This window comes from Caenorhabditis remanei, chromosome II (assembly GCF_010183535.1).
Source record: "Caenorhabditis remanei strain PX506 chromosome II, whole genome shotgun sequence".
Taxonomy (NCBI): Eukaryota; Metazoa; Nematoda; class Chromadorea; order Rhabditida; family Rhabditidae; genus Caenorhabditis; species Caenorhabditis remanei.
In genome coordinates this window covers 4,096,959-4,117,173 of record NC_071329.1, presented here as the reverse complement: position 1 = coordinate 4,117,173, position 20,215 = coordinate 4,096,959, and the positions used below count along the sequence as shown (strand labels likewise).

The following is a 20,215-nucleotide window of genomic DNA, read 5'->3' as shown; positions in this document are numbered from 1 at the left end:
GTTTCTCAACTTTTTGCGATATAAATTAAAAACCCGCTGGAGGTTAAGTTATCATTTATTGGAAGATAAAATTAGATGCTCACCTCTGGGCTTTTATACCAAGCATAGAGGCGGAGCTTACAAACAATAGAAAAGAAGATAGATGATGATTCAGCCAGACGGTGAACCATCAAAGAGCGGAAAGATGAAAGGGTCAAGACAAAGAAGTTGTAACTATGACTCTTTCATCACGCAAAAATATACAATTCTGTAGGAATTGTATAGAAGTTTGTGGAAAGGAGCGAGGAAACGAGGAATTGAGAAATAATTGTGGGAATTAGTCCCCTTGGTATATATATATATATATATATATTTATATTAACCAATAATGAAAGTTGCTCAGAATTTTCTGAAGTATCATATAGCGTAAATACTGTATTATAACGGCACCTGTATTATAACGGCACCCCATCAAAACTCAGAATTCATGAATATGAATATCTCGGTGTTTTTTATTGTTTCTGATTAGAAGCAGCGTGATTGATAACGTCTTGATCAACTAAAAGAATGCTCAAAAAAGGTTTTTCGTTTAAATTTAATGAGTTTTTAAAACCTCAAAATTTCTCTGGGAGTCAGTTGAAAAATATAACGGCATGCCGTTATAATACAGTATTTACGGTATCTGAAATAAAAAACATTACTTCAGTCCTTCTTTGAGCAGAAGCGTTCAGAAAAAGATGCAGCTTGTTAGAGAATCCGACGTATGTCTGCGTATCTACACTATTCCTTACCCTCACGAAGAACTCCACGTTGCTCATAAGCAACCGTGATCATCAGGGGGGCGTACATGTTCGATGGATTATTGACCACTCTAGCTCCTTGGAGCACAACATTCGACGTGTGCTGAAAATGGAGTTGATGAACCATGAAATGGAATGGATCGTATTTTTGATCATCTACATATCCGATCTAGTGCAAAAATTTTGTAAATAATTTGGAAAACTTACCAAATCGACAAGCATTACATCTCTTTTCTTCTTTTGGATATATTTTGTCGCCAAATATCCGATGTAACCCTGTAAAAAGAAAAATTGAGAAATATATGAGGTAATAAGAACTTACGGTCGAAACGACTGCAAGAAGTCCTGAGGCGAAACCTTGCCCATACGCGATCCAGTCATAGGAAGACGAGGTCATTATAGACGCGGGCCTAAATAATAAAGATAAAAATTAAAAAGCGACCTCGGAAAATTGGAAAATTCACAATGCGCACCACTGACACATTATGCTATTGATTCGCGAACACTTGCCAGATGGCGTTAACGGGCATCCAATTCGCATTGCATATCCGCGTCGCATCTAACGCAAACACTTGCCAGGAGGCGTTGAAGGCGCATCCAATTTGTGAGAATTGGTTTCGAAGGGGAGGATATGATTTGCTTCGTGAATCGATAATATGACATGTTCCAGCCTCATCCATTCCCGCTCTTCTCACTATCAGATTAGACACAATTAAATGTTTTATTGAATCTCAATAGGTGATACAGAAAAAAACAGAATATCCAATAAAAACTAGTCATAAATTAGAAGCTCCAGATTGAATTTCAGAACACATTTATTTTCATTTTTTTGTATTGCTATCACCTTAGATGGAACATTGAAGCTCCGGATTTATCCATTGGCAGCGCATTGTTTTGGGAAATTCAACGGATTGCTGAGCTCTGCAAATTTTTTTTAACATTATTCTCAACTAGTCGAAAATTTTACATCAAAAAAGAAGAATTATCCAATTTTTCGGCAGCAACATCCTTCAGCACAACATTCCAATCGAATTCAATATCTTGCTTCTCAAATCGAATTGTCAAATTTTTGAACATATCCCGTTGACAAAGAATCCAGTATTTTATAAGTGTATTGATATCGAACAAGTTGAGTCGACACTGCTCAATCTTCACATTTTCGCAGTTATTCATTGAGAACAGATATTCTACTCTCACCCAACGAGCGTCGTCATACTCTATATTACGGAATTTGAAGGCCTGAAAAATGGAGGAAAAAGGATTTATTTTCAATTCCTTCAAGCTCCGTGTACCAGAGTTGCATGGAAGTGAAAATTTCTTATCCGGAAGTCGGAAGTCGGAAGTGAATTTCCTTATCCGGAAGTCGGAAGTCGGAAGCGATTTTCCTTATCCGGAAGTCGGAACTCGGAAGTCGAAAGTGAAAAAACGCCCGGAAGTCGGAAGTCGGAAGTCGGAATTAGATTTTTTCTCAAACTTTCAAAAACTTCAAGAGAAAAATTATGAAATTCGCGAAAATCAGTGGAAAAGTTAGATTTTTGCTGAAGAACAGCCTATTTTCTGTCCTTTTAGACAATTTTTCCATGCATTTTTGCGAAATGCACTTTTCGAAAATTCCACAGTTATGGAATGACGGAAGTCGGAAGTAAAATTCCGGCTCTATAGGCAAAGAATGGTACCAACCGCAAAGAACGGTCCCAAAAAATAAAAGAATGGTCCCAAGGAATGACATGGTCCCTACCGCAAAGAATGGTCCCAACCGCAAAGAATGGTCCCAAAATTTTGGGTGACACAAGTTTCAGAATTGAATGGTCCCTACCGCAAAGAATGGTCCCTACCGCAAAGAAAGGTCCCTCGAAATTGATACGAAAAACTTTTCACCATTCTCTTAGGCTTAGGTTTCTTAGAAATTGGGAAAAAATTGACAAATACGATTAATAACCGATTTTGTCAATTTTTTCACCAATTTCTGAGAAACCTAAGCCTAAGAGAATGGTGAAAAGTTTTTCGTATCAATTTCGAGGGACCATTCTTTGCGGTAGGGACCATTCAATTCTGAAACTAGTGTCACCCAACATTTTGGGACCATTCTTTGCGGTTGGGACCATTCTTAGCGGTTGGGACAATGTAATTCGGAAATTTGGGTCACCCAAAATTTTGAGACCATTCTTTGCGGTTGGGACCATTCTTTGCGGTTGGGACCGTTCTTTGCGGTTGGGACCATTTTTTGCCTATAGAGCCAAAATTCCTTATCCGGAAGTCGGAAGTCGGAAGTGATTTTTGTTATCCGGAAGTCGGAAGTCGGAAGTAGGAATGGAAAAAATGCCCGGAAGTCGGAAGTCGGAATTCCATGCAACTCTGCCGTGTACTCGATTGTACACTGTACAGGGTGCGGCATAAATAGTGATACAAATGTTTGGGTCAGCTCTGGTTCAGGCACATAACTCCAGGCGCATCCAAATATATTTTATGTTATCAATTTTTATGTAGTTTTTAAGTTCTCAATGTTATTTTCATTTTTACGCTGGTGGCAACATTTTTTCTCCAGCCAGCTCCATTATCGACTCTATCAGTGCGTGTGAAATGATTTTTTGTGAGTTTCAAGTAGGTGAGAGCGCCGCAAATGCAAGTCTTTAGAAGAATAAAACGTAGGGAATGTATTGTCATATTCAAGACCTTCTTGGAAAATATATTTACAGTATTTGTTCCGGCTCCGCCCTGGACATATTCCGGCAAACAGAGGATCAGGTCTAATTTGGACCGGAGCGTGAGAAAAGTGGGCTACGGCTTTGAAATTTAAACAATAATAGTCCAATGAGATATGAAATTAAAGCTGAATATTTTCTCATTGTGTTCCGAAAAAATCACTGTCCTAGTTCAAAAACTCAGAATTTTATGAACTTTGATAGCTCATGAGCTCCTCCTTGGCACGCACAAAATCACTTATTTGATTCCAGTGTTTACTCATGAAAGTAACTGGCCATAAAAACCGTCCAGAACATTAAAAACAAAACGAATATAGCAAAACACTTATGGACATTCTGATAAAACACGAAGTTTCTCGATGAAACTTGAAATCCGCCTTCAGCCCCGGTTTTAGTCGGAACCTACCTGTTTAGCTACACTTTTTACATTTTGGTTCATCCAGGAACCAAAATTAATCCGAAACCCTATTTCGCGGTTGGAATTTATTGATAGGCCTGTTTTCAATTTGAAAATAATTTCTGGGCATTCTAGAAAGTCGAAGCGTCGGCCCACCGCTCCAAGACTGTCTAACAGTTGTTCAGATAGGATTTTCCGGAGTTCACCTGAATGTCGAAATGGGTGCCTATCTCGCCAAAACGCGATTTTATCAAATTTTCAAAGAGAAATATCAGACCCAGAGAGTTTCTTAACAAAAAAATTTTGGTTCGAATTCTCTGAATTGTCTTCTGTATAAGTACTGGGACGCTGAAGTCGTCAACTACCTCCGTGCCTAGGTCGTATCTACCCGAAGAGATTGAGAGCTGTAATTCGGGAGAAAGGAGGGCGGATTGAAAATCATCATTGAATTTCTTTTCTGTAGTGAATGAATAATTTTTTTGCAAAAAGGAAACTTGTTTAGATGTTTTTGAAAAAAGTTATAACGTTTTTTGCGTGTATCACTATTTATGCCGCACCCTGTACACTCTCCTACTTTCGTGCCCCCCCTTTCACCTAATTGCACTTTTATGATTCACCGTCTGGGTGAATCATCATCTATACTATTCTATCCTACTTTATATATTGTTATTAAGCTCCGCCTCCGTTCTTGGTATAAAAGCCCAGGGGAGAGCTTCTATTCTATCTTCTTTAATAAATACATTAAAACCACACCCAGTTGTGTTTACTCCGCCCTTTTTTTGTGGTGAACACATCGCAGTGGGCGGAGCTGGAAGAAACCGCACCGCAAAAGATTCCATGACTGTGGAATTTAGGAAAAGTGATAATAGTTGTACGGTATGATATTTTTCGATTTCCGGAACCGGAACAGGATGTTTAATTTTCTGGAATCCGAAACCGGAATTAAAAAAAATTAGAAGTATTTGCTAAATTTTTACGACCAAGTAATTTTTTCGAGCTTTTTTGATGATGAATAAAATATTAAACTAAAAACCGGAAAAGAAGTACGTAGTCGTCTTCAAAACTCAAATTTTTAAAAAAAAATCCGAAAATCGGAAACTTAAAAAAGCGGAATTCCGGATTCCGGACAACTGTGGTACATATTGCGAAAATACAAGGAAAAATGATCAAAAAGGATAGAAAATTGTATTTTCTTCAGCCAAAAACAAATGCTTCATTGATTTTCGCGAATTCTACGATATTTTCTCTTGGAGTTTTAAGGTATTTGTGATAAAGTCAACTTCCGACTCTCCGGATAAGGAATATTCCCTTCCATGCAATTCTGCTAGAAACTCTGAGGCCTACCATTTCGTGTCGATAATCCTGTGCCACTACTGTATACCTTATAACGATATCTCTTTTATCATTGGCCATTTTCATTATCTTATCAAGATGAATCGAGGCAATTCCCCCCTGGTAGAGCACAATTCGATCACACTTTTGAAATGCGGGAATTTCGAAAATCTTCTCGATTGTAGTTTCGAATATCTCGGATAGAAATAGACATACACCAAATGATTTGGAAGGAAAGATGTCCTGGATTTGGTGGAATAATAACTCGGTTTTCTTCAGGTTTGATGCGTTTTTGGGCAGCCTGGAAAGACGAAATTTTATTCAATTTTTTTCTGAAAAAAGACAAATGGAAAGTTTTTCTGGACATCTGGACATCTGTCACCCAGACAGACCTTGATACACTTTTTCAACTTTAGACAGATACTCACCACTCCTCGTAGTCCAAACTGGTCAAACACTCGTATTTTTCTGCGAACTTGTGGATTTCCCTTCCACAATATAATAAAGCATTCTGATCTTTCATAAAGAGACCCGATAACGCATCTCTTATGAAAACGTAATAGAATGGAAGTCTCATTCTGACAAAGGTGGCCATTCGTTTCGAAGTTTGAGATAGTTTTATTCTGGAACAGATTGACTTAAGACGAAAGTTCAGTGGAGCGCGATTGCTTACCTTTCCGAAACGCTCATAGATTCTATAACTTGTTTTATTGCAAGATACGGTAGGTGAAGAAGTGGGAATTTGGGATAACGGTGGAATCGGAATCGGATGAATTCGTAGAGTTTGGAGAGCCAGAAGAACAAATCCATCTTTGGAAAATTTGGGATGAAAGGGTTGGGAGAATACTGAATGTTAATTTCTGGTATGCGGTTGAGATGGTTTAGATAAGATAAGATAGACAATCGCGAATTCTGACATAAAAATGATACTCGGTGTTTGTGGACTCGATTTTTCAATCTGAATTCAAAGCCGCGCCTAAATTATTGGTTCAGAAACTTTGGCCATAAAGCATGATTGTGCTGTCATCTGCATGAGCATGTTACCGAACTCCTCTTAACAATTGTATTTTTCTGTCTGCGTATCTCAATTTGAACCGATAATATGACATTTTCCAGCCTCATCCATTCCCGCTCTTCTCACTATCAGATTAAATGTTTTATTGAATCTCAATAGGTGATACAGAAAAAAACAGAATATCCAATAAAAACTAGTCATAAATTAGAAGGTCCAGATTGAATTTCAGAACACATTTATTTCCTTTTTTTTTATTACTATCACCTTAGATGGAACATTGAAGCTCCGGATTTATCCATTGGCAGCGCATTGTTTTGGGAAATTCAACGGATTGTTGAGCACTGCAAATTTTTGTAAATTAATCTCAAATAGTCGAAAATTTTACATCAAAAAAGAAGAATTATCCAATTTTTCGACAGCAACATCTCTCAACACAACATTCCAATCGAATTCAATATCTTGCTTCTCAAATCGAATTGTCAAATTTTTGAACATATCCCGTTGACAAAGAATCCAGTATTTTATAAGTGTATTGATATCGAACAAGTTGAGTCGACACTGGCTAATCTTTACATTCTCACAATTATTCATTGAGAACAGGTATTCTAGTCTCACCCAACGAGCATCGTCATACTCTATATTACGGAATTCGAAGGCCTGAAAAATAGATAAAGTCGGAATTCCATCAAGCTCCGCCCATTTTTTGTGGAGGACGCATCGCAGTGGGCTTAAAGAAAAGGATGAATGCGGCGCACAGCGTCATGGAACGACCATCTGCTCCAAAAAAAAATTAGCGCGAAATTCAAAAAATTATCCAAAATTTTTTTTGTAATCTTCTCTTTTTGATGAATTCGATGTTTTTTGTGCGAAATTTCATCGAAAGTAGCGAGAAAAATAAAAGTAAAGTCAGCTTCATTCGAAAAATTTTGACTCACTATCGTTCGTCCACGTTATAAGTCCCGCATTATGCTGAGCCGCGACTCAATTGGCAACGTGCCAAGTCGTGTGCAAACGCGCTTTACTAGACTTCCGGTTTTGCGGGAAAATAATTTGAATTTATATGGAAAAAATATGACCCTGTGCGCCACCTTTGTACAAAAACGTTCAACGATACTATTTTATGATAAATACAGTACCGCTAAAAAGTATATTAAGTTTTGCCTTTTTTCAGTTGAAAACGCCAAACTTTAAGAGTGTGTCATGGTAATACTTATTGTCCCATCAAGTAGGTTTTTAATGGATTTTATAGATCAAAGGTAAATCTCCATTTTTGTAGTTGGCAACTTTTTTGTACGGACACTCTCTAGCAAGTTACATATCGACAAAGTAATTTCTCCCTTAAATCGACTCTTTTCAGCGCAAAATAGGCCGATTTTTGTGCTGTCGCCTTAAAATGACCAAAACTCTCTAGGGAGTGTCCGCACAAAAAAGTTGTCAACTACAAAGACGGAGCTCTACGTTCAATCTGTATGACTAATTAAAAATCTACTTAATGGGACAATTAGTATTATCATGGCGCACTGTCAAAGTTGGGCATTTTCAACTGAAAAAGGCACAACTTAATATACTTTTGAGCGGTACTGTAATTTGAAGTTTTAAAACTTGGCACGGTGCCAACTTCCTCGCACTTATCGGTAGAGCCTCGTTAATCTCTGCGACCTACCATTTCGTGTCGATAATCCTGTGCCACTGCTATGTATATTGTTATAATATCTCTTTTATCATTGGCCATTTCCATTATCTTATCAAGATGGATCGATGAGATTTTCCCCTGGCAGAGCACGATTCGACCACACTTTTGAAATGCGGGAATTTCGAAAATCTGCTCGATTGTAGTTTCGAATATCTCGGATAGAAATAGACATACACTGAATGATTTGGAAGGAAAGATGTTCTGGATTTGGTGGAATAATAACTCGGTTTTCTTCAGGTTTGATGCGTTTTTGGGCAGCCTGGAAAGAAGACGCGGAAATTTGAATTTTATTCCATTTTTTTTTGGAAAAAACGACAACCTAGTGATGTACGACCCTGTGCATTGCAATGGTCTCATTGAAAAGTTTTTCTGGACATCTGGACATCTAGGCACACAGACAGACACCGTTTTCAACTTTAGACAAAAACTCACCACTCTCCGTAATCCAAGCTGGTCAGACACTCGTATTTTCCTGCGAACCTGTGGATTTCCCTTCCACAATATAATAATGTACCTTGTTCTTTCATAAAGATACCCGATAACACATCACTTATGAAAACGTCATAGAATGGAAGTCTCATTCTGACATAGGGTACCATTCGTTTCGAAGTTTGAGATAGTTTTATTCTGGAACGGAGTGAGACTAAAGTTCAGCGGAGCGCGATTGCTTACCTTTCCGAAACGCTCATAGATTCTATAACTTGTTTTATTGCAAGATACGGTAGGTGAAGAAGTGGGAATTTAGGATAACGGTGGAATCGGAATCGGATGAATTCGTAGAGTTTGGAGAGCCAGAAGAACAAATCCATCTTTGGAAAATTTGGGATGAAAGGGTTGGGAGAATACTGAATGTTAATTTCTGGTCTGTGGTGGAGATGGTTTAGATAAGATAAGATAGACAATCGCGGATTCTAACAAAAAATGATACTCGGTGTTTGCGGACTCGATATTTCAATCTGAATTCTAAGCGCCGCCTAAAAATCAGAAGTTTTGGAACCTCGGCATTTCCGTTTACCGGGTTGTAAACGTTTGGTTCAGAAAAAAAGAAAAACCAGAAAACCATGATTCGTGTTATTATGTACATGATCATATTAGCGCTCTACTGAACTCCTCCCTTAACAATTGTATCTTTTTCTCTATCTCAATTTCGGTGGAGCGTGGTTGTAAAAACCGGCATGTGCAAATACCAATCCTATAGGTTTTGGCCGGAAAGCAGAATTAGTTGCAACTCTTGAAGTTGTTTGTTAAAAATGAGCAACGTTGAGCACGTGTCAGGTTGTCACTGATTATTCACATAATTTTGACAGTTAGACGGGCTTGTAGGGCGTTATTTTTGTAATTTGTGACTGTGGCACGGGCTCCCTGATAGTCTCACAATATTGAATGTTTATGGAGTGTATAGATTACAAATAGAGCTTCATTTTTGTAGTTGACAACTTTTTTGTACGGGCATATCCTAAAAAGTTACAGACAGTCAATGTATGTACAGCTCAAAAATGTCTCCATTTAGCACTGAAAAAGGGCAAAATTTTCGAGAAAATTCTTTGACGATTGATAACTTCTTAGAATGCACCCGTACAAAAAAGTTGCCAACTACAAAAATGAAGCTTTATTTGTGATCTATACACTCCATAAACAATCAATATTGTGAGACTATCATGGAGGCCGTGTCACAGTCACAAAGTTGACCATTTTCAACTGAAAACGGCATGTGTCGCATCCTTTATGGCCAGTACTGTAACTTTTTTTCAATGAAAACTGAGACAAAACCAACTGATACAATGATACCGTAATCATATATAGGTAAATGGCGAATTACAGAGTGCAACCGATTCGTTTTGATAATAAAGTACTCATTTTAAGAAGTCTATACGCTTAACTGTTCATATTTTGTTTATGTTATAATGGAAAACAGCGAGAGTAGATCAAAATCAGTGAACATCTGTTTTGGCGCGAAAAAACTCCCGCCGATACTCTCTCGTTTGCAGTGGGGCGCAATTGTAATACAAATGTTGGGCTAATACAAAAGGGATTACTTCAAATTTTTTGTTTGAAATAATCTGATTATCATTGTGAAAAGTGCCTCGAATTTCAGCCAATGGTTTTGCAATGATTGCCAGGCGCATTGTCATCTGCGAGTTATGTATCCATTTCCAAAAAATTCATTTATTAACCACTCATTTCTAAGAATTTGTTAGAATTGCTCTTTATTGTAAAAATGCAAAATTATCTTTGAAGCAAACTCCATAAGTTTCTAGTTGCATGTGTAAGATATGGCGTTCTTGAAGTGAATTCTCATCGAGCACGTTCATTTCCAATTCTTTTTTCTTATCCAACAATTTCAGAACTTTATGCACTTCCCGACACGGTGTCCCGTTGATACCCGTTACCAGTCTGATCTTATCGTTACTTTCTGTGATCATTTTAAGAATTTGATCATGAAATTGACAAACCAAAATGTCCCGTTTCAGTTGGTTTTGAGAGTTTGTAGCGCTGAAAAAATGAATGTGGTAATGTTGGCCGACTCATTAACACTGTCAGAACTTACATTAAATAACACGGATTTTGACGTAAAACTGCTCTCAGCACAGTTATTCCTTCAAACAAAACTTCCCGGCAAAATCGCACAACTCCTCCTTTTCGATCCTCTTCAAACTCAATTTTCAACATTTTGAACATGTTGAATTCAGATGTTATCCAATGTTTGAGTAGAATATTTATATCCTCACTGCTCAAAGAGCACCTTTCCAGTGTGACACACCGACTGTTTTCTAGAGATAATAGGTAGTCGATATGTATCCAACGAGAGTCGCCGTAGATAATATCTCGGAATTTGAAGGCCTACATCTTTCTAGTTTTTAGGCTTATATCACTAAGTTCCATACTTGCAAACCGGGCCGAAACGGGCCGACACGGGCCAGCCCGTAACTCGCTTCATACTCAATATTACGGGCTGAAAAATGTACCAAAATGTAGATCTCGACGAGTTCTACAGTGCGTCCAATAATGATAGGACCCCCCCCCCTATGTTTTGGGGTTCCAGACAGAACCAGTACAGATACAAAAAATCTGTAATGACCATTCGATTCAGGGTACAAAGAAACCCCAGGGGCCAGATTTTCATGGTTCTGCCTTTTTTGTTAGAAGCGCACCACCAAAAAGTCATTTTTTCAGCCGTCAAATAATGATAGGACCACCTCAAGAATCGAATTTTCAGTTGATTTTCAAGAAATTTTTTTCTTGGAAAACTGTTTTAATCGATCGAAACATACCTTTTTTGTTGTTTTCGGATGATTCCATTATAGTTTTGACATTTTCAACATCAAGCCCAAATGTTTTCCTTTTTCGAATTTTCACCCATCAGAAATCCGAGTGAGTTCGAGAATCGTGAGTATAAGTTTACAGAAAATGAATGTTTTTGCATATCCCCTATTCATTTTTATCATGAATGACTTGATTTACCTTGCCGGAAAGTTTCAGAATGATACGTGGTCTGTGATAAGAGATACTCGTCTCGAAGTTCTGAAACAGTGAATATTTCTGATGGGTGAAAATTCGAAAAAGGAAAACATTTGGGCTTGATGTTGAAAATGTCAAAACTATAATGGAATAATCCGAAAACAACAAAAAAGGTATGTTTCGATCGATTAAAACAGTTTTCCAAGAAAAAAGCTTCTTGAAAATCAACTGAAAATTCGATTTTCGAGGTGGTCCCATCATTATTGGACGGCTGAAAAATGACTTTTTGGTGGTGCGCTTCTAACAAAAAAGGTAGAACCATGAAAGTCTGACCCCTAGTGTTTCTTTGTACCCTGAATCGAATGGTCATCACAGATTTTTTGTATCTGTACTGGTTCTGTCTGGAACCCCAAAACATAGGGGGGGGGGGGGTCCTATCATTATTGGACGCACTGTATGTCTGTGACCTACTACGGATCGGATGTGCCGCAGGCCGGGCTAGAATGGTTTTTTTAGCATTTTTCGCGATTTTTGGCACTTTTTCCCGGCCCGCGGCACATTAACGAATAGCTATCCGGCCCGTAGCAAGTCACGGACATAGAACTCGTCGAGATCTACATTTTGGTATATTTTAGCTCATAATATTGAATTTGAAGCGAGTTACGCGCCGGCCCGTTTCGGCCCGTTTCGGCCCGGTTTGCAAGTATGCTAAATTTACTCACTTTCTCGTGACAATAATCCAAAGAAACATTTGTACATCTTATCGTTATATCTCTTTTGAAACTTGCAAAATCCATAACAGCATCCAAAAATTCTGATGTAACAGTAAATCCACAGTATACAGAAATATGATCACACTTTTGGAAACAAGGAATGCTCAAAATAGTTTGAATGTCTGCTCCGAGTATTTTAATTGGGTATAATACAAGACTGAAATAATTTGAAGGAAAAATTGACTGAGTTCTTTGAAAGATTGTTGTAACGTTATCTAGTGATGTTCCTTTTTTGTTGAGCCTGAAAATTTCAAAAGTGAATTTACGTTGAAAATCAACACCTACCATATCCCATAGTCCCGATTTGTCAATACTTCAGAGTTTGTGGAACTTTCCAACTTTCTCCCACAATAAAACATGGCATTCAGAGTTGAAAAATATAAAAATGAATATTTATCGCGAATATGAACCTCACAATATTCAGAAACAACTCGTGATAAGATCACGTAATTCCTCATCCTCTTGGAAGTTTGAGACAGTTTTATTCTGAAAAAAAAAGTTTACTAAAACGCCAACTAAGAAATCGATGGAGTTCAGTGGAGCGCGATTGCTTACCTTTCGGAAACACTCATGGATCTGATCACTTGTTTCATTGCAACATACGGTAGGTTAAGAAGTGGAAATTTAGGATAACGGTAGAATCGGATTCGGATGAATTCGTAGAGTTTGGAGAGCCAGAAGAACAAATCCATCTTTGGGAGGGAGTGAAAGGGTTGGAAGAATACTGAATGTTAATTCCTGGTCTGTGATGGAGATGGTTCAGATAAGATAAGATAGCCAATCGCGGATTCTGACATAAAAATGATAGTTGGTGTTTGTGGACTCTAAATTTCGATATGAAAATTAACTAGGGAAGGTCCTCGGTCTGGAGTTATGGGACGTGACCTATATCATTGGAAAGCTGAAAAACGCTGATTCCAAATATATATTCAGTTTTTGCCCTCGAGGCTTAGTATTCGAGAAAAACGAGATCAAAGTTTGGACCCCTGACAAGTCATTACCGGTAGCGTGGTGTAGGTGGTAGTGAGGAGGTGTGGCATGGGGAAGGGTGTGGGCTCACATCAGGAAGGTAATGACTTGTCAAGGGTCCAAACTTTGACCTCGTTTTTCTCGAATACCAGGCCTCAATAGTAAAAACTGAATATATATTTGGAATCAACGTTTTCTCAGCTTTCCAATGATATAGGTCACGTCCTATAACTTCAGACCGAGTCGAGGGCCTTCCCTAGTAAGTTCCGCATCCGAAACGAAAAGTTCAAGAACTTCAAGTTATTCCGGTTATTGAAGGGGTAGTTCAGAAATTTCTGGAGCCTAAAAGGCCTGTTACCTGCCAGACTACAGCAACCGAGCCGTTTGGAAACCGACACATTTCGACACTGAATTTTACAATAGAACACTGAAAAATGCGACTTTTTGCAAGCTTCATACCAAAAACTTTCAGAAAAAACTAGTTCTTATTTGTGCTTCATATTCAGAAAATAGCCTCAAAATGCTTTTTGAAAAATCTTTTTTGCTTTGTATGACTGCAAGTTGCTATAGCGACTGTCCCCCCGTTAAACGGGACCACTTTTGTTTTTTTCTTGTTTTTCATCTCGATTTCCCTGACTAAACGGGTCCAAAGAATGTCCATACGTGGCAATTTCTATCGAGTCTGCTTTTTTGGAATGTGCGTTTTTATTACGATCACTTTTTATACAGTACAGATGAGTTATGATGGTGATGAGAGTAGGTTGAATGGTAAGTTTGAACATATGAAAATTTTTTGATTGTTGGTTAGATTTTCAGACTACCTGAATCTCACTGGAAAAATTGTAGTATATGCTGCAACGCCATTTTTTGGAAGCCCGATCACAAATTCATATTTGAAGAATTGTCCGGAGAGTGTCAAGGTTTGTATCAGGGCTGGGCAAATTATTTGAATTCTTGTTTTGAATGTTTGATAACTTTGGTGCAAGTTGACCAATCTGTTCAAAACTTTCTAGGCTGTTTTTAATTACCAATTCTTACATTAGGTGACTCAATTCAGGGAACAAGGTTGTGCGGTCACGGTGAACTGAAAACGTGGTCAAATAATTTGCCCAGCCCTGGTTTGTATTATGTATTTTGATGGCACCGGGACGTTTCGAATCCAAGAAATTTTACAAGCTTCTTGTTAGAATTGCAAACTAGTCAATTTTTGTATCTTTGGTCAAAAAATTTTGATAAAAAAATGACAGTCAAAGACATATCCAAAGAAGGTTTTTTTAGAAAACACTTTTTTCTGTACTGTTCTGTTGAATAATTCTAACTAGGGAAGGTCGTGGAGGCAGTGCCGAGATATGGGACGTGACTTATATCATTTGAAAGCTGAGAAAACGCTGATTCCAAATATATATTTAGTTTTTGTCCTCGAGGCTTGGTATTCGAGAAAAACAAGGTCAAAGTACGCACCGTTGGCAAGCCATTACCCTCAAGACGTGTGAAAAATATCGGCAGTGTGGTACCATTAGGCTAATGACTTGCCAGCGAAAACTTCGACCTTGTTTTTCTCGAATATCAGGCCTCGAGGACAAAAACTGAATATATATTTGGAATCAGCGTCTTTTCAGCTTTCCAACGATATAGATCACGACCCATATCTCCATGACATGTCCAGGTTGCCAAAATGTTCGGTTTCCAAATGTCTGGTTCCTAAGCGTCCCGGAGCCATTTTAACACTGCGTGACTTATTTTGAAACTAGAACATTTCGAAACCTCAGACCTCCTGCATTATCACCAATAAAAAACGGCACTTCTCCAACGCCCATGCAGTGCTCTTTCATTCCAGGGATATCGATGAGAAGGTAGACATAGTGGACATCCGGACAAACAGACACACAGATTTTTCCAGAAACTCGGCCAATTGAAACGACGCACCGATATTCCTTATATCATGATGGCTTCTGAAAATCCGTACTATGCGAATATGAAGAAATATGAGAATTATTTTAATTGGACAATGACTTATAGAAGAGATTCCGATGTATATTATCCTTATGGGGCATTGGTGAAAACGGAGAATTTGGGTAAGGAATTTGGGTATATATGGCAAAAATGCAATTTTTCTCTACTAAAATCAATTTTTCCTCTTTCAAAACTATTTCCATTGTGTTCTCCTTGAAATTTTAGTCTAGAACGATTAAAAATGAAGTTTCCAGGCGTAAAGAGCACAAAGTTACGAGCGACAGCGAGAGAGTGAGAGAGCGCAGACAACGACAGCGTCTAGTCGTCTGCGCCCTCCACTCTCTCACCTCGTCACTTAGACCGAGTGTAACTCCGCGTGGTGTGATCCGATTTCGATGATTTTTAGTTTTTTGGAAAGCTAAGAACACGGGGATCAGGATGGATGTAAATTTAAATTCAAAAACATTTTTGTTGAACTTTTTTTTTTTGGAAATTTGAAAATAATATTTTTTTCCCAGTCTTGCAACTTCCTTCATTTTGACCCTTGCAAAAACTTGAAAACTGATTCAGAATCCTCATAACGTCATCTTTCTGGTCATACTAAAACTATGTCATTTTCAGCCACCCCAAACTACACCGAAATCTGGACTTCCAAAACCAAAGACACGTTATGGCTGGTATCAAACACCTTTTACACCCAGAATAAACGGAAGGAAGTTGTTGATAAACTGGTGTCTCTCGGGATGAATATCGATCGATTTGGAAAAATTTATATGAATGAACCCAAATGGTGTCCAAGGAATAGAGGACCGGAAGGGTGTGATGAGAAGTTACACAGGTAACCGCGCTCTACTGATAATTTGTGGTTATGAAATATATGGCTGGAAAGCTGGCGTCATGGGGATGAAGAATCTATACTTAAATTTTGTCCACGACAAAATTTTTTTGTAAAAATTGAATTTTTTCAAATTAAAAAAAAAAGTTTTTTCAAAATGAATGTTTTTGAATTTAAATTTATACCATCTTGATCCCCGTGTTCTCAGTTTTTCAAAAAACTAAAAATAATTAAAATCGGACCAGTCCACGCGGAGTTACACTCATTCTAAGTGACGAGATGAAATAGTGGAGAGCGCAGACGACGAGACACTCTCGTTGTCTGCGCTCTCTCACTCTCTCGCCGTCGCCTGTAACTTTGTGCTCTTTACGCCTGAAAACTTGATTTTCAATCGTTCTAGACTAAAATTTCAAGGAGAACACGATAGAAATAGTTTTGAAAGTGGAAAAATTGGCGTTAGTAGAGAAAATTTGCATTTTTTGTCTATTTGTCAATTTTGAATACAGATTCAGAATCCCCAGCTTTTCAGGAATGTTAGCGTTTCTTGGTAAAGGAAATCTTCGGCTATTTTTCTTTCAGTCCCTACAAATTCACGATCGCCTTCGAAAACAGTAACTGCAAGGACTACGTCACAGAGAAATTCTGGAGAAAAGCTGGAAGATACAAAGTGGTACCGATTGTCATGGAACGGAAGATTTATAAGAATTTGGGGGTCAGTTTTGACAAGTTTTTTGGATTCAGCGTGAAAAATTACCCCCGGGGTACTGTAGTCTCTCAAAAGTTGTCGTAAGATATGCCGTGGTGTTTCGAAACTACAGTAACCTAGAATCGTGGGAAAAGTCTTTTGGGTTACTGTAGCTTCATATCTGTACAATCACTGTCCCGATGCACCATGTCACCAAATGGTGCGGTGTTCGCACAAAACCAAAACTACAGTAGCCCGCTCTACAGTGAAATTCTGTTTTGGGTTACTGTAGCTCCAATTATGATGTCATGTGATGCAGTTTCCGGGCATTTTTTCAAAACTTATTTTTGCAGATTCCCGATGACATGTACATAGCTATTGATGACTACCCCAATTTGACGGATTTTGTAGAACATATCCAAAAAATTTCAGAAAATGAAACGGAATACATAAAGTACCACAAGTGGAGAGAAAATTATAGGTGATCCCAAATGGAAGTGACTGAAGAATTTGAAAATGAAATATTCCAGAATAGTGGACACCAATGAGGACAACTACGGGTTTTGTCAGTTGTGTCAGAAGCTGGGGAAGCAGATGACGAAGAAGAAGAAGAAGTCATATGAAAATTTAGCTGCCTGGCATAGTACATTGAATTGTGATAACTCGTTTGCGAATAGGTATTTGAAATAAATAAGATATTGTAGATTCCAAATTGTTTGGTGTTTAACCCATTTCTTAACATAAAGGACATACAGTACCGCCCAAAAGTTATCAACTATGGCTGTTTTCAGTGGAAAATGATCAACTTTGAGAGTGTGTCATAGTAATTCTGATTTTCACACCGAGAACGTTTTTAATGGATCATACAGACCAAAAGTAAACCTCCATTTTTGTAGTTGACAACTTTTTTGTACGGACACTCCCTAGGGAGATATGGTCACTCTAAGACGACAGCTCAAAAATCGCACTATTTTGGCACTGAAATTGGCCGATTTGAGGGGGAAATTACTTTGTCGATATGTAACTTGCTAGGGAGTTTCCGTACAAAAAAATTGCCAACTACAAAAATGGAGCTCTACATTTGATTTGTATGATCCATTAAAAATCTACTTGATGGGACAATCAGTATTACCATGACACACTCTCAAAGTTTGGCGTTTTCAACTGAAAAAGGCAAAACTTAATATACTTTTGAGCGGTACTGTATTTATCATAAAATAGTATCGTTGAACGTTTTTGTACAAAGGTGGCGCACAGGGTCATATTTTTTCCATATAAATTCAAATTATTTTCCCGCAAAACCGGAAGTCTAGTAAAGCGCGTTTGCACACGACTTGGCACGTTGTCAATTGAGTCGCGGCTCAGCATAATGCGGGACTTATAACGTGGACGAATCTTAAAGCTTACTATACTTTTGAGCGGTATAACCCCATTTGTCAAGGACCGTTTTCAAAAAAAAATCCTACATTTCCTATAGAACTATATGATGCACTCTACGGTTTTTTTGTGTTAGCCTGGTTTAAAATAACCAAAGTTGGCAATGTTGTTTTATTAGCTCGGCAAAGTTCTTACAACTGCGCTCCTCCGAAATCCACTTGAAAAATGTCTCTTTTTTTCTGAGTCTCTCAATTTCGCACACTATTTTCTTCGGTTTCGGTAGAGCGTGGTTGTAAGAAGTGTGTCGTGCTAATAGAGCTGACGTGAAAAAGAAAATATTCACCCCGCCTCACATTAACGATTTCACAAAATTGCACGTGTCATTACTCTATTTCTTTTAATTTTTTTAATCCCTTGACCCTTCCACGTATTTCCACATACGTTTTTAACTAAATAAATAAATAAAACAATTGTTGTGCCTTTTCTCGATCCCTTACACGTGTTTTATTCATCTGTCTAACAACATCAATATTCAAGACTGCAGGTAAAACATGGCTAAAATTAGGGACGTTTTGAAACCGAGATGATCCACGTAAAATTGAACTGAAAATTGTTGATTTTTTAGTCATTTTTTAACGTTTAATGACAAAATCTCACGGTATTGGCTCAAATGCTAAAAATTGCTCTAAATTCCCGTTCGTCTGACTCAAAATGAGCTTTGGTGGAGGGGTTTTTCCGGGCGCACGATAATTCAAAGTGAACCTATGCAAATGCGCTCTTTTGAGAAAAATCGCCTACCTAAATTTTTTTGTTTGAACTGAAAAACTTTGTCAAGAAATAGTTTTAAGGGGAAATATAATCGAGAAAGGTCAATTTTTTGAAAAAACAAGAAACATCAAAAAATTGCAATTTAGGGGTCAATTAATATTACCAAAATGTAGTCTCAACAAAGCGCGTTTGCATTGGTCACGATTGAATTATCGTGCGGGCGGTCTCGATTCCTTGTTTCTTAACTTTTTTCAACATTTGAATTTAAAAAAAAGAAAACTACTAAAGTTTGTTGGAAAAGGTGATGAAACGAGGAATTGACCGAAAACTTGTCCAAGAGGACTACATGGCCGCGTAGAATTCTTTTCCACCGACCAGTGCAGATAGTACAGTACCGGACAAAATGCAATCAAGTTTTGCCGTTTTCAGTTGATATTGCCCAACTTTGAGAGTGTGTCATGGTAATACTGATTGTCCCATCAAATATTAGGTTGGCAAGAAAGTTTTTGACCATGATTTGTTTTGAATGCTGTCAGACAAATGACGAGAATCAAAACCAACTATGCATGGCCTATGTTAGATAAACTCTCTGGAATTCTGATAGTATACAGCATTTCCCTCCGACGCTTCCCTTCTTGGAGAGCCCTGCCTGTTTTCATTCTTGACCAACAATTCTTACAGCAATATTTTCGATTTCGCTTTACATGTTATACTAAGGTTACTATAATTGCTCACCGATATGAGAACTTAGCAAGGGTGAAATCTTCTATCGACACACCAAAAGTAATTTAGTTCACAACTTTGAGAAATGCCATTTTTTAATGATCAAAGTATCACGTACTAAAAGACTATATGAACAGGAAATGTACATGCTGTGAGTTATAGAGAAAGAATATCCATTCAAGTATTTTTGTAAATTATCAATGACAGTCCACACTATTTACTACCACAGTTAAAAACTTCTTGAAACGTGTTGGCAAGAATAAAAATTGATGCATGTGTTCGACATCTTTTAATCGATTTTAACTTTTAGCGAAAGGTAGTCCTACGATTTTAATTCCTCTCTTCTCCTCCAAACTTTAATTTATTGAACCGTTTTTAGTTTTAACAGGGCGATGGTCTTGTACAGTAATTATCACAGAAAAGTCAAGTGACTCGGCGTTGATTGAACGCCAGCAGACATCGTCGAACGAGAACAATTCCAAATGAAAGTCATGCCCTCCTTACACAACGTATATAACTGGAATCTTCTAGAAAAGTGCAAAACCATAATCTTACACTACTGCTCTTTCACTGTGCAAAAAATAAAAGCTCTACGCAAGCCCTCAGTTCCACGCGGTCAAAAAATCCACCGCCTCCATGATGTTGCTCATCCGCATGCTACATAATCGACGACGTACATTCTCACCTACTTTTGCAAAATACTTCTTGCTCACACAAATTACAGCTGCAACCTTCCTCTAACAAAATATCATATA

At 37.9% G+C, this 20,215-nt stretch overlaps 4 protein-coding genes across 4 annotated transcripts; 1 reads left to right on the top strand and 3 right to left on the bottom strand.

Annotated features, from left to right (window-relative positions):
- Positions 1 to 759: 759 nt before the first annotated feature.
- GCK72_004445 (uncharacterized protein) lies at positions 760 to 6,020 on the bottom strand (the record flags this gene model as incomplete). The annotated part of the gene is made up of 7 exons (XM_003092573.2): positions 760 to 882; positions 987 to 1,055; positions 1,102 to 1,189; positions 1,747 to 2,018; positions 5,223 to 5,511; positions 5,639 to 5,833; positions 5,884 to 6,020. 7 exons carry the CDS (start codon positions 6,018 to 6,020, stop codon positions 760 to 762), a joined length of 1,173 nt encoding a protein of 390 aa, XP_003092621.2.
- A 586-nt stretch (positions 6,021 to 6,606) lies between these two features.
- On the bottom strand, positions 6,607 to 8,727 carry GCK72_004444 (uncharacterized protein; the record flags this gene model as incomplete). Its single annotated transcript, XM_053724684.1, has 4 exons — positions 6,607 to 6,882; positions 7,889 to 8,093; positions 8,351 to 8,545; positions 8,591 to 8,727. The coding sequence occupies 4 exons, from the start codon at positions 8,725 to 8,727 to the stop codon at positions 6,607 to 6,609; spliced, it is 813 nt and encodes a 270-aa protein (XP_053588878.1).
- A 1,398-nt stretch (positions 8,728 to 10,125) lies between these two features.
- Positions 10,126 to 12,842, bottom strand: GCK72_004443 (uncharacterized protein; the record flags this gene model as incomplete). Its single annotated transcript, XM_053724683.1, has 6 exons — positions 10,126 to 10,411; positions 10,467 to 10,759; positions 11,381 to 11,440; positions 12,100 to 12,391; positions 12,436 to 12,636; positions 12,706 to 12,842. The coding sequence occupies 6 exons, from the start codon at positions 12,840 to 12,842 to the stop codon at positions 10,126 to 10,128; spliced, it is 1,269 nt and encodes a 422-aa protein (XP_053588877.1).
- Positions 12,843 to 13,853: 1,011 nt separating this feature from the next.
- Positions 13,854 to 17,282, top strand: GCK72_004442 (uncharacterized protein; the record flags this gene model as incomplete). The annotated part of the gene is made up of 8 exons (XM_053724682.1): positions 13,854 to 13,887; positions 13,936 to 14,039; positions 14,889 to 14,972; positions 15,020 to 15,194; positions 15,694 to 15,910; positions 16,487 to 16,619; positions 16,946 to 17,073; positions 17,123 to 17,282. The coding sequence occupies 8 exons, from the start codon at positions 13,854 to 13,856 to the stop codon at positions 17,280 to 17,282; spliced, it is 1,035 nt and encodes a 344-aa protein (XP_053588876.1).
- Between the last annotated feature and the right edge of the window lie 2,933 nt (positions 17,283 to 20,215).